This window comes from Epinephelus lanceolatus, chromosome 19, assembly GCF_041903045.1.
Source record: "Epinephelus lanceolatus isolate andai-2023 chromosome 19, ASM4190304v1, whole genome shotgun sequence".
Taxonomy (NCBI): domain Eukaryota; kingdom Metazoa; phylum Chordata; class Actinopteri; order Perciformes; family Serranidae; genus Epinephelus; species Epinephelus lanceolatus.
The window spans coordinates 24292794-24305701 of NC_135752.1; the positions used below are offsets into that span (position 1 = coordinate 24292794).

General features: G+C 41.4%; 1 protein-coding gene across 1 annotated transcript in view; it reads left to right on the forward strand.

The window, feature by feature from the left end:
• Positions 1-492: 492 nt before the first annotated feature.
• The window catches only part of trabd2a (TraB domain containing 2A), a 90151-nt gene continuing 77735 nt past the window's right edge, over positions 493-12908 (forward strand). The window contains exons 1-2 of the mRNA XM_033646080.2: positions 493-1191; positions 2778-3338. Of these exons, the coding sequence (XP_033501971.1) occupies positions 1087-1191; positions 2778-3338 (666 nt within the window). The 5' untranslated portion in view covers positions 493-1086. The remainder of the gene's footprint in view (positions 1192-2777; positions 3339-12908) is intronic.

Consider the following 12908-nt stretch of genomic DNA (forward strand, 5'->3'; position numbering starts at 1 on the left):
TAAAAAGTTCTGGGGTTGCCATGTCTGTGCTGATGGAACCCAGAGCAAAGCTGTTATTGTGGATCTTTTTCTCATGTTAATGTCTCCAGTTTGTCAGGCATTAACTAGCAGGGCATGATAATCTATCCACGGGATCTCCACTGACACCCTCCATTGCCTGCAGGCCTCCTGTTGGGTGACAAGAGACCTCATCAGTCTGACACTGAAATTAAAAGTGCAATCTATTTTTAATCTGGATATTTGTCAATATATTGATATATTAGTTGTGGCTTTGTGACTCTTAAGGGTATGCAGGCTTCCACACCTTGTTTATTGACATGAATTAAGTGTAAGGAGACTTTACGTGTGGCGGGCGGGGTGATGTTTAATCAGATTACTGCTGTGTGTGTGTGTGTGAGGGAGAGATGGAGGGAGGGGTATGTTGGCAACCCAGGGGGTAGGTAGAGTGGGGTTGCCCGACAGAGATGCTCACACACACGCACACACACACGAGAGAGGGGGAGAGCTGCGGATCCAAACAGTGAGGACTTGGCAGGCAGATAGAGCAGTGTGTGTGTGTGCGGAGAAGTTGGGGTTTAAAAGTGCAAGTCGTCGGTGCAGTTTCATTTACACCAGGTTCACCATCACTAACCAAATAACTTGGAAAACAATCAAGAGATTTACTCTGTTTTGGCTCCAGGTGCGTTGACGCGTGCGCGGACCTGTTGGTGTGACCCTCGAGACGCTCAAAGTTTTGGATAAACTCGCGCAAACTTTTGCAAGGCAATGCAGAGAAAGCTGTGTGGACATGAGTCAGTGAGAGGGTGATGTGACCCTGCGTAAACTCCAGTGACCACCTCTCTCCGTGTCTCAAACACACGTGAAACAGCGGCGGCAGCAGCAGCAGCGCGTCCATGTCCAGGGCTCCAGCCAGCATGACTCTGTCCGGCGGTTTGTCGGATACTTGTCAGCTCATTTTACGCGACCGCATGGAGCCGGAGCTTCTGTGGAAGTAGGTACTTCCATCCATGCTTTCTGGGGAATAGTCAGCTGCAACACGTTGCGAAGCGAACACGAGCTACCGTGCACACTTTGGAGAGAGCTACGATGCGGGGCACTTTGGGCGCATTCATTCAGTCCTGTGTGATACTACTGGTCCGGGCAGACCAGTGGAGGTTGAAGGACTCCGACAACTGCGAGCTGAACAAGAAAGTAAGTCATTAGAAAGTGAAATGAGTGAGGAATTACGCTGCGTAAGAGGTGCAAAAGTTGGTTATATCCAGTATAATGTCTTATCTGGAGCTCTCACAGCTGCCACTTTTATTTTGTCAGTAAAGCTGTTGTTGCTGTTTGACATACTGTCCACTGTCTCTACACCAGGGACATAATATTTGGTCCAACTTCTCAATATGCAGCACATCTTTGTGGTTAACATGCCTAATTTGTGGTTCCCATTTTGTGCTGATAAGGTTTATTGCACTGGCAAAATCAGCTTTGTCCACTTAACCCCTTATGTTTTGTATAGATCTGCAACTTCTGACTATTTGCATTATTGATTTATTATTTATACCATTTCTTTTCAAACTAATCTATGAATTTATAGCCCATAAAATATAGAAAAACAGATTCAAATGTCCATCACAAGTCCCCATAGCCCACAGTGTCGTCTTCATATCGTTTTTACTCTGACCAAAAGCACAAAACCCAAAGAAATCCTACTAATAATGATAATAATAATAATGGTAGCAGTGAAATTGATTGAATATTAATGATTCATTGTCTGTCAATCGACTAATCAATGAATTAATTGATCGTCCAGCTCTAGTTTTGTGTATTGGCTTTGAGTAACATGTGGGTCTTTACACACTGTCCACCCAAATGTGTGTATTTGGCGAAAATGGCAGCCGTTCAAGACGTACTCTGTCCTTTTGTCTTGTATGTTACAACTGATTCAAGTTACTTAACCGCTCTTTTATTGATGACTTCTGTCGTCTAACTTGTGAGTTCTGATTGTGTCTTCAAACTCAGAGCATTTCAGGTCAGATCCAGCAGAAACAGGAAGGCCGGACATGCTGAGCTCGCAGTCTGACAAACACTGACATGTGTATTGTTAGTTTGGCACTTGGGTCCTAAGTGGCCTGTTAATAAGTCATTATCAGTCTGTTATCAGTCTAATAAACAACCTTTCACAGACAAAGTGGTGGCTTTGCTGGCTGGTGTCAGACAGGCCCGGTGTTGGTGCATGTTTTTGCGAATCCACTAGTCATCTTTTCTTTTTTCTTTCCACAATATGTGTATCACTTGAATATGTGCAGCTGAAATGTAAGAAAATTAAGCAACAGGAATTTTAATAATCAAACATGGCAAACATTCACTGATCCCAGCTTTTTAAATGTGAGGATTTTACTGCTTTTCAGTTTTTTATATCACTTTAAATTGAATTTCTTTGGGTCTTAAATCATTGGTCACAAAAAACAAAACAAGCATACGCGTATTGATTCTGAATATTTCAAACACAAACTCATTTTCTGCAGCACAACATTTCGGTACCAGCTGCACTTTCCTGCTATGCTGCCAACCAAGAAAAGAAAAGTAATTTGTCAATGTCAATTTTATTTGTATTGAAATGGTATGGAATATTGCTATTTTTCAAGGTACTGAAATTAGAAACTCGGTATCGTAACAACACTAATTTGAAGACGGCTCCTCGGGCATCTATGAAGCCATTAATCAGAAAACATTCAACAAAATAATCAGCACTGAAAATAATTGTTTATTTCTTCTTGTCTTCCCCCCAGCAAACTGACCTAAACTCCTTCCTGTGGACGATCAAACGGGACCCTCCCTCATACTTCTACGGTACAATCCACGTCCCCTACACACGTGTCTGGGACTTCATCCCTGAAAACTCCAAGCAGGCCTTCCAGGAGAGCAACATCGTCTACTTTGAGCTGGACCTGACCGACCCTTACACCATCTCGGCCCTGACCAGCTGCCAGCTGCTTCCTCAGGGCGAGAACCTGCAGGATGTCTTACCCAGAGACATCTACCGGAGACTCAAAAGACACCTTGAGTATGTAAAACTCATGATGCCTTCGTGGATGACCCCGGATCAGAGAGGGAAGGGGCTCTACGCGGACTACCTCTTCAATGCCATCGCTGGGAACTGGGAGAGGAAGCGACCCGTTTGGGTGATGCTGATGGTGAATTCGTTAACCGAGGCAGATATTAAGACGCGAGGGGTGCCGGTGCTGGACTTGTACCTGGCCCAGGAGGCGGAGAGGATGAGGAAGAGGACGGGGGCTGTGGAGAAGGTGGAGGAGCAGTGCCATCCGCTCAATGGGCTCAACTTCTCCCAGGTGAGTTTGAAACTGTACTGGGGGGTGCGTATTTTTGGGGTATGAAAAACTGCCAGCGAAGACTACTCACAGAAAGGTTTTCCAACATTCTGTCAGTCCTGAAAAACTAAGAATGACTAGATAGAAGAAACACTATTATTATTTAGCTTTCTTCCCAGAAGTCATTCATACAGATATTCGTGCCCTTTCATTTCTTGGCAGGGGAAAGGATGCTTTGTCCCCAGTTTTCCTGGGCTTCCCCCTCCTGGATCATTCTCTGGGCATGCTCAGGACACATATTTACACTGTCCAGTCCCAGGTTGCTTGAGAGCATTTGTCAGACCTTCTCTGATTCACTCCAGTTGTCTCCTTCCTCATCGGCAAACCCATCAATTAAAATGTTTGTCTTCCTGCGCTGATTTCCAGTGTGGTGTAGTCCAGCTGCAGTCCATCTATTTCCTGCTTTGACTTCATTATGTTGTTTTCATAAGACCTCAGGCTACAATTAAAATTTATAGTAGTTCAGAATTTATGTGTAGCTACAGCTTTACATTAGCTTACACATATTTAATCACTTCCATACAAAGAGGTTAACAGATTTTACATTAGGGAAAAAAAGAGCGCTGACCTCAGATTGGTGCAGCTCTACGGTATATCCAGTGTGTGCTACAGGTATCAGATGAGGCTGCTGTGGGATGCAGCTGGTGGGTTTATTCTTCAGACTAATTAGGTTTGTTTCAATAAACTCATTGTCAAATCTGCTCTGCTGAAGAAGCTTAGCATCTCTCTCTAAAATACACCAGCGCTAATAAGTGTAATACAAACAACAAGGACCAGGGCCTGGATCTATAAATAATGCGTATGGAAAACGCTACTTCGCACACATACACGTAGACTCACAGAGGTAGAATGTGAGCAGCTCACGCAGACTCAAGACCGGGTGTACACATGGTTTTAGCTGAGATAGCTGCAGGTGATATGATGAGGGGAAGATTGAATATAAGCTGAGAGATGGGTGACATTGTTTTCAGTTTGTTTGCTGTTTTCACTGACTTTGTTATTATTGCTGTCTGTTCTGTCATGTCAATCAAAGACTCATTTCTAAACTTCATTTTTAATTATTTATGTGTGATGAACTTTAGTCTTTTTATATACATATGAGCATCGCCTCACTGTTAAAGCTGTAGTTGGTAACTTTTATAAACATAACTGTGATATTTTGGCATCTTGATAGTTGTTCATGAGACAGATAATCTGTGGAAGAACAAGCATGCTCCTCTGCCTCCTCTATTGCTCCTAATGGCATTTAGAAGTATCCATTATGCCTGAACAAAAACAACCAATCAGTAGCGAGGAGACTCTAACGCAGCCCTCAGTCATGTCAGTCACATCAATCATGTCAGTCACGGCACATGAACTGTGATCAAACTGTCAAACTAGGCAGCACTGATCAAATATGAATCAAGATTCTTTTACTGCATTGCTTATTTTCTTGCCTAAAATGTTATCAGAAACATATTTCAGTGTACTGTTGAGCTGTAAAATGAGTCATAATGCTTTTAATGGCATTTGCAGGAATCTACTGCGCCTGACAGTTGTACATGAGACAGAAAATCTGTGAAAAAAATGGTGTTCCTCTGCCTCCTCGTAATGCTTCTAATAGACAATTGCAGGAATCTAATGTGCCTGAACGGAAACAACCAGTCAGAGCTGAGGGGTCTCTAACTCAGCTGTCAATCATGTCTATTCCTGCTTGTGAACTGTGATCAAACTGTCCAACGAAGCAGCACTAATCAAATATAAATCAAGATTCTGTTACTGCATTGCCTATTTCTTGCCTTAAATGTTTTTAGAAACATACTGTATATCAGTGTATTGTTTAGCTGTAAAATGACTAAGTTTGCTCTGGCTGGTAGGCGATGGTTAGCTTTGGGTTGACTGTTTTCACCATGGTGACCGGATGACAAATGTTTCTCATTTTACAGCTACACAGTACACTAAAATATTTTTCTGACAACATTTGAGGTGTGAAACAGGCAATGCAGTAACAGAATCTTGACTTTACTTGATCAAGGCTGCCTAATTTGACGGTTTAATCACAATTGTACTGTTTAGCTGTAAAGTGACAGAGTTTGTGATCCGGATGCCATTTTGAAAACAGTTAAGCCAAATACAAACAACGCCAAGAGCAAATTTTCTCATTTCACAGCTAAACAGTACACTAAAATATGTTTCTTAAAACATTTAAGATGAGAAATAGGCAATGCAGTAACAGACTCTTGACTGTATTTGATCAGCACTGTCTAGTTTGACAGTTTGCCCACAGTTCACAAGCAGTGATTGGTATGATTTACAGCTGCGTTAGTGACTCCTTGGAGAGGCAGAGGAACATGATTTTTTGTCACATATTTTCTGTCTTACACTAACAGTTTCATCAAATATGTGAAGAGGATATTTTCATCAAAGTTACCAGTTGCAGCTTTAATGGACGCTACAAAAAGCCACAGCTGTGCGTAATGACAGCTTCTCTGGCACCGTTGAAGAACCTTGCCGATACAACACAGACGGTGAAATTGTACTTTCTTTGCCATATTTCTCAATGACAGGTCTAAATGAGTGTTGGAGCAGGCGCAACTATCTATGTCAACAGATGTTTAAGGGCATTTCTGCATTCACTGATGGCAGCATGTGGGAATGTAAATAAGGCTCGGCCATGTGTGCCCAGCTCCACAATGATTAAAATATGTAAAAGAGAACCAGGCGTGCATGCGTCTCTATAAATCTGGAGAATGCGTGTGCACATTTCTGACCATGTGCGTAAACACAGATTTAGTCGTGAATATAAACAAAGTTTTATGCATCTGGCCCCAGATGTATAGATTCAGATTTTTTTTTATATATACAACACAGGCCCTTAGTTTTGTCTTTTCCTCTTTTTCCCACAGCATAGTAGAGTGGAGAAAGGTGTGGTGTTAATAATCAGCTGTACAAACATTCAGCCGTGCTCTGCCACGCTCTTTGTTATTAAAGAAAAATGGATCCTAATGGCTCAAGTCTGAAATTGCCAGAAAAAAAGGAACCTTGTTCCCCAAACCGGCACACTTAAGTCCCCTTGTCTGCCTGTCTGTCTGTGCCCCTCGGTGACCCTTTCAGCATTACAAACATCTCTCAAAGGCAGCAGTCACTATGAAATCATGTTGCGTATTATTGAGGAATTTCTGCTAATGCTGGTCAGGAGCTAAAGGGATTACACTTGACCATTTACCCTAACACCCAGAAGCTTAAAGTGTTGTTATTCTAAAGCAGGCCTTGTTGGCCCTTCAGTCTATAAGTCTCTGCCCAAACCACCCAGCAGCACTTTATTAGCATTCTCCAGAGAAGCAGATGAAGAATGGGGAAATGTTTATGTCTTTATAAACACATGGAGTAAGAGTAAGAACTAACAATCGCAAGGAGTGAAGATTTTACTCTCAGGCTGAGATGATTACATTTAGCTTGTGTTATTAACACTTCTGCTGAGGAAGCATTTTCACACGATGAACAGTGAGGTCATTATTTCTCACATCCTCTTACACTTGTCTCATTTTTGGCAGATCAGATGTTATCATTTCTAGTATTGTTTTAAATCATTGGAAGTGCTCTGGATGAGAGTGTCACCACCAGAAATACTACAGCATCAGCTGTTGCTTTTGTGGTTGTGAAAATAATGTCTGTTGATGTTATGCAGGTGATGTTATTATATTGCTGCAAAACCTCTTTTGGGGTTGGAGGTACAAAGTGTCTGACCTTGACATTTGAGACCAGGGTTTGCAACATATTTCCCTTTTTGTTTTCTTTTAAGGTTGGAGTTATGCTAACGGCAGCACAGACATAAGCACCTATGGCCAGTTAAGCGTCACATTCTACCCGTTAATATATTCCCCACAGTAACTGTTTGACTTTACTGAGTGATAGAAAGTGATAGTGGCTACATACTTATGCACAAATTGCATCCTGGTAGCTTAGATTTTGCTTCTCTGTCTACTGAATAGGACTCTACTCCAGTGCAATTGCAATTTATTATCATATAAACTAATCTGAGTATTTCTTGTATGTGTGTGTAGCATGGAGGGGCAACATCTTAAATTTCATTGTTCAATCCTTTGTTGTAATATGACAAATAATAACCTTTCATCAAAGGAGCTGTATACAACATTCAGAGCATATTTATGATTCAGATTCTGAGCCCTGATTGCTTGCACATGGCTCTCAACCTCGAGGTGGCTGAGCAGGAATAGTGTAAACAACTGCAACAGTGCTGACAGAGCTAACAGTGTTAATGTGGGGGCAACCCAGAGTGGGGGCAGTACGTTTTTGTGATAATGCTGTTGTCATAATCAGCGGTAATCACTGTATGAGGGCAGAGCAGGGGGCGCCGATTAGCTACCAGTGGGATACAAACACTGGGAATCACATGCACATGTAGCCACCGCGTCTACCAAAACAAAGATCAGAAAAGGTCAGACTACAACATACAGCTGTTCTGATGCACTGTTTGTACATTTTCCTACAAGACATCATGCACCAAAATTAAAATTTGCACATATCCTATGTAATCATGAACCAGTAATTCACATATAACCTAAATATTTGGGAAAGCTGCGATCGCAATGCACTGGTGGGAGTAAAGAAGGAAGCGTTCGCTGCTCAAGGACAGCTGGGGTGGTGGATGGGTCACAAAACACAAGACTTTCCTCCAGGACTTTCCCTCGGTGGTTGGTGTTGGAACTGTGTGAAGTTTAAGTGAACTTTGAGTCATTTCAAGGTATGATGTCACTTAACGTTAAGTATGTGAAGTCATTCATGGGGTACTATGTTGTACGAACCGTTGTATGAGGTTGCACACAGAGAGGTAGCATGGCTTCATTCTCTGGTCAGGACACCATTACTCCATTATATCGTACCCAGCAAATAGTAGGGTTGAGCCAGATACCTGGATGAAATGAGTATCCAGTACCGATAATGGACTTTTTACGAGTATAAGTATTATACGTGTAAACTGTGTCATTATCTGTACTCGTCATAAAGGAAAATCCTCATTTTGGTAGCTGTTTTTAATCTATTACTCTTGTGATGAAATGATCTGAAGCTCAATTTTGACGTTGTCCTGAAAATACTTTTATCATAGGTAATAGATATTGCAAATTCTGATTAATCCATATAAATTTCAGGCCTAAAATAACAACTTCTCATTAGCCCAAACCCACTTTTTCGATTTAAACCCCACCTACTTCTGGCATAAACCCCACCCATACAGATGCAGTCTCTCCTGAGTCTTTCTTCCACTTCCTTAATGCTGTCTTCCCGATTAACGATCTCCACTAGCATCAGCAAAATCTCGGATAAATCACAAGCAGCTAATCGCAGTTCTGAGGTCCCCATGTGGTATCTCTGTAACTCAAGATACCCCAACATGTACATTTTTGAGGAGGCGTGAGTATGAAACAAGACATTAGATGACGTAATTTTGGGGTTTGGGCGAGACAGACCGACATTTTTCAACATTTTAACACATTTTTCGATGAAATGATTAGTCGACTAATCGAAGAAATAATGGACAGATTAGTCAACAATGAAAATAATTGTTAGTGGCAGCCCTAGTGTACATACAGACCCAGTGCATGTAGCTACCATAGATACAGACTGACCACTAACCTAAAGGAGGTAGCAGACCATCATGACTCATTTTGGAAATGTTTCTATTGGTCTCTTTTTAAAGGCATTCACATATAATTTATTTTGACGTTTAGGCATGGGGACTTGTTATGAATATCAGAGAAAGAAAGTGGGTGGCTGAAACTGGGTTTGTCAACAGGGCTATAAAGAGAGAAAAACTTCCCATCATCACAGCTTTCATTGAATTAGGTCCACAAAGCCTCCAGAGGGCTCAACAATGAATTGTAGTGTCCCAGAAACAACCCCTACTCTGACACCGCACCAGCACAGCACACAGCACACAGCACACAGCTTGGCACTCCATAATTTCCACACTCGGTTTCAATCTAATCAACAGCAGCTTGATGGACGCCTTAACCCTGCTGGCTTCAAGCAGCCCGCTTAATATTTCAGTAAACATTTTCTTTCACTGTTTTCGCAGTCTAGTTGAAAAGGGCAATTCCATTTAAAGCCTTTTAGCTCAACTCGAGTGTACAATGTCCAGATAGAGTGTGATGAGTGAGATACACTCCTAGTGAAACAATGCTGCCGCCTCAGACGCCATTCTTGACTCAAAGTACTGTTTAATGAGGCTACAACTAGAGAAGCATATTTACGGTCTGTAATAGTCTCTGTAATGTTTTTACTGGCCATTTACGTCTGGCTGACTTTAAGAGGCAAATGGAAAAGAAGATATTTCATGAATTAAAGAAGTGAAAATTTCCCTTTTCATGCCTTTGTTCAAGGCTATGCACAGCTGATTGGATGAACGCGCCGCCCGTCGGGCTGTCGCTGGTCTTTGTTTCTGATTTAGAGAATCATGTAGAAGAAATTTGAGGTAAGAATAGGCCTTGCAATCATGCTTGATTTTATCCCTACAGTTTGGAGTTTTCGAGAGGTGGTGAATCATCTAACCAGAGTATTTGATAAAGCAGAGTTTAATCTCTAGCTTGTTAATACAAATTTAAACTAACTTAACATGATTTATGCCCAGTTCAACCTGTGACTATCAAACGAACTTCGTCATGGTGTCTGAGTTTTCTTCTACTGCATGAGCACCTGACTGTGATTCCTTGGACAATTTGTCTCTTTTATCCACTTGGGACATGCTGCTCTACTGCAAAGCAAACAAACAACGAGATGATGAATCAACCACCTGTTGAGCTGAAGTAGACGAATCCTGACTAGTGCCGTCCTCAATACCTTTAAGATATCTACTGAAATGACCCAGTAACAAGTAGTGACGAGACTTCTCCAGTTAATCAATACCTGCATTCAAACCTTTGTACCCAGATCTAAAAAACATGACTATTTGTATGGCTTTGCTTGTTCAGTTCAATGAGACGTGTGATTGGCCCACTACCACACCACCAAGAACCCCTACAGTCTGCGGTGTGATGAAGTCAAGCGTGGTGTATTTGATGGAGTTCTTTGTACAGTTATTAATGAATATTTTAGTAATCCGAACACCTTCAAAATCCATTTGTGTAAAAATCATCAGAATATGGAGGAATGGCGGTGCTTCTTTACATCACTGAATGCTTATCAAATGAAGTTCAATATTGGTATCGCTTTAGGAGTAGAGGTATTAATACTGGTACCGTAATTTTTTTTAGAATCCTGATGCTTCACCTCCTGTCAATGTGGCAGTTTAACAGTTAAAACGATCTCCCTGCTCATTTAATACGTGACCTTTGGTGTAGAGATGTAACCCGTATATTTTTCTAAACTTCAAAAAGCCTAATATGTTTCATAGATATGTAATAATTTGCTTTAATGTTAAAAAAAGGTTGCAAGAAAATGTCCTGCTTTTAAAATTTCTCTTAAAATATTCACCTACACAGTGATTCGTTAAATTCAGTCAAAGAAAGATCAACACAATTGACTTCTGTTATGTATTCGTACTTGAAGGGATAGTTCCTTTTAAGTGGGGTTGTATGAAGTTCAGTGTAATACAAACAGTAGATGTTGCAGTTTGGAGAAACAGACAGGAGTACCGACATGGAAGTTAAGCAATGTACTGCTGTGGATGGGGTTAGCAACAAAACATATTTTAGCCACCTAAAAAAATCCCTATCTTAAAAAGGTCAATATCAATTAAAGTGAACATTATATTTACAATATTTCCACCACTTTACCCTGCCATCAGACAGCGATTTCCGACAGAGCAATTAAGGTGTTATATTACTCTCTTCAAAGACGGACTCCATTGAGAAAAACAGTAATCTAACTTCACTGAACATGGGAGCTGCTGGTCTACTGCTGCCTCAATCTGTTTGTTTGTGTTATTTTGTGACTTTGGCATTTCAAGGGGTTATTTCGGATTCAGCAAAGACCCACAATAACACAAACAAAATAAGTATTTGAGGCAGCAGTAGACCAGCGCCTCCCATATACAGCAAGCTAAAATTACTGTTTTTGTCAATGGAGTCTAGTGGCTTCATCAAGAGCACTGATGAGGAGTTGAAGCCATCAGTGGCTTCCTTGTCGGGAAGCAACAGCAAGGTAAAGCTGAGAAAATATTCTCAATATGGTAATATATTCTCATTTTGCTGCTGACCCCGTTCACAGCAGTGCTTTGCTTAGCTTCCATGGTGGTACTCCTGCCTGCTTCTCCAAACTGGGAGAGTGCAGACCACCATCTACTGTAGGCAATACACTGATTATGGATAAGTACGTCACACAACCCCATTTCAAATGATCCAAACTATCCTTTTAAGTTCTAGCCTTGTGCAGCTGTGTTAAAATGTGTAACATCTGTCAGACTATAAGGTAGCTTAATGCATTTAAAAAAAATAGGGTGCTTTTTTAAATCTCTTCTTACAAGTGATGTGTCCATTTCTGCCTGCCACAATAAATTAAGCCCATTGAGCTCATTATTTTCAAACCACAATGAATTATACTTTCAATACTCAGATCCCTAATCTGGATAAGCATGACTGCTCTTATTCTTGCGCGGTGCCCCTCGTCTTTTGAAGAGAAGGCTCAGCCTTGCCCATTACACTAAGTGAGCTTGTTGAGGACAACAATGGCTGTATGAAGGCCAGCTTTCTCTGTCACTGTTGTTGGAAACCCGCGGGACATTCCACACCTCAGTGGAGCAGACCTGCTAATGAAAGTGTTGTTTCTTTCCTCCCATCACTGGGAGTAATGGTGCATGGAGAGGTGATGAATGCAGGTCTCAGTGTACGTCTATGAGAACAGGGAAGGAATGTTTGAAGCCCATTTGGTTCATTCATGACGAGGAGGGACTGGAACAGGGAGAGCTGAGATGCAGACTGAGATCAGTAGAGGAGCCATTAAGGAAAGAAGGCGTGACTCCGTCTCCATTAAAGGCATCATGACATTACCTCTGTTTGACAACCTTGTAACTTCAGCTGCGGTGTTTTCTTGTCACTTCAGCTGACGGGCTGCAGGGCTCTGGGTCTGCTGGGCTTCACAAGGCAAGATCTGATATAATCCAAACAAAACCCACTTCCATAACTTAATTTTAACCCAATTATCATACCTTCCTGCCTGTCTGTAATTCAGACATCTCCATACCCAATTACAGATGTGGCTTAAATGTCTTTGTGCTACATCTCTTTGAAAAACAATAATAATTACTAAAAATACTTTTTTTTTTTTTTTAAACGCATCATCTTGACCCCTTGAGAGAAGAAATATCCTTTACACACAGGGAATGACGTCTGTTCTCAATTACTGCAAAATGGGAGAGCTCTCTTGGCGAGTGCATTTAAACTCAAACACTGAATACATCAAAGTACGGTTTGTTCTTGAATCAACAGATTTGTGGGAAAATGTCAAGTACCATAAATGTGATCTGAGAGGTCACATGTGAAAAGACGGCTCACCCTGCAACTGGACTCATTGGACAGGACAGACGGTGTCACAAAG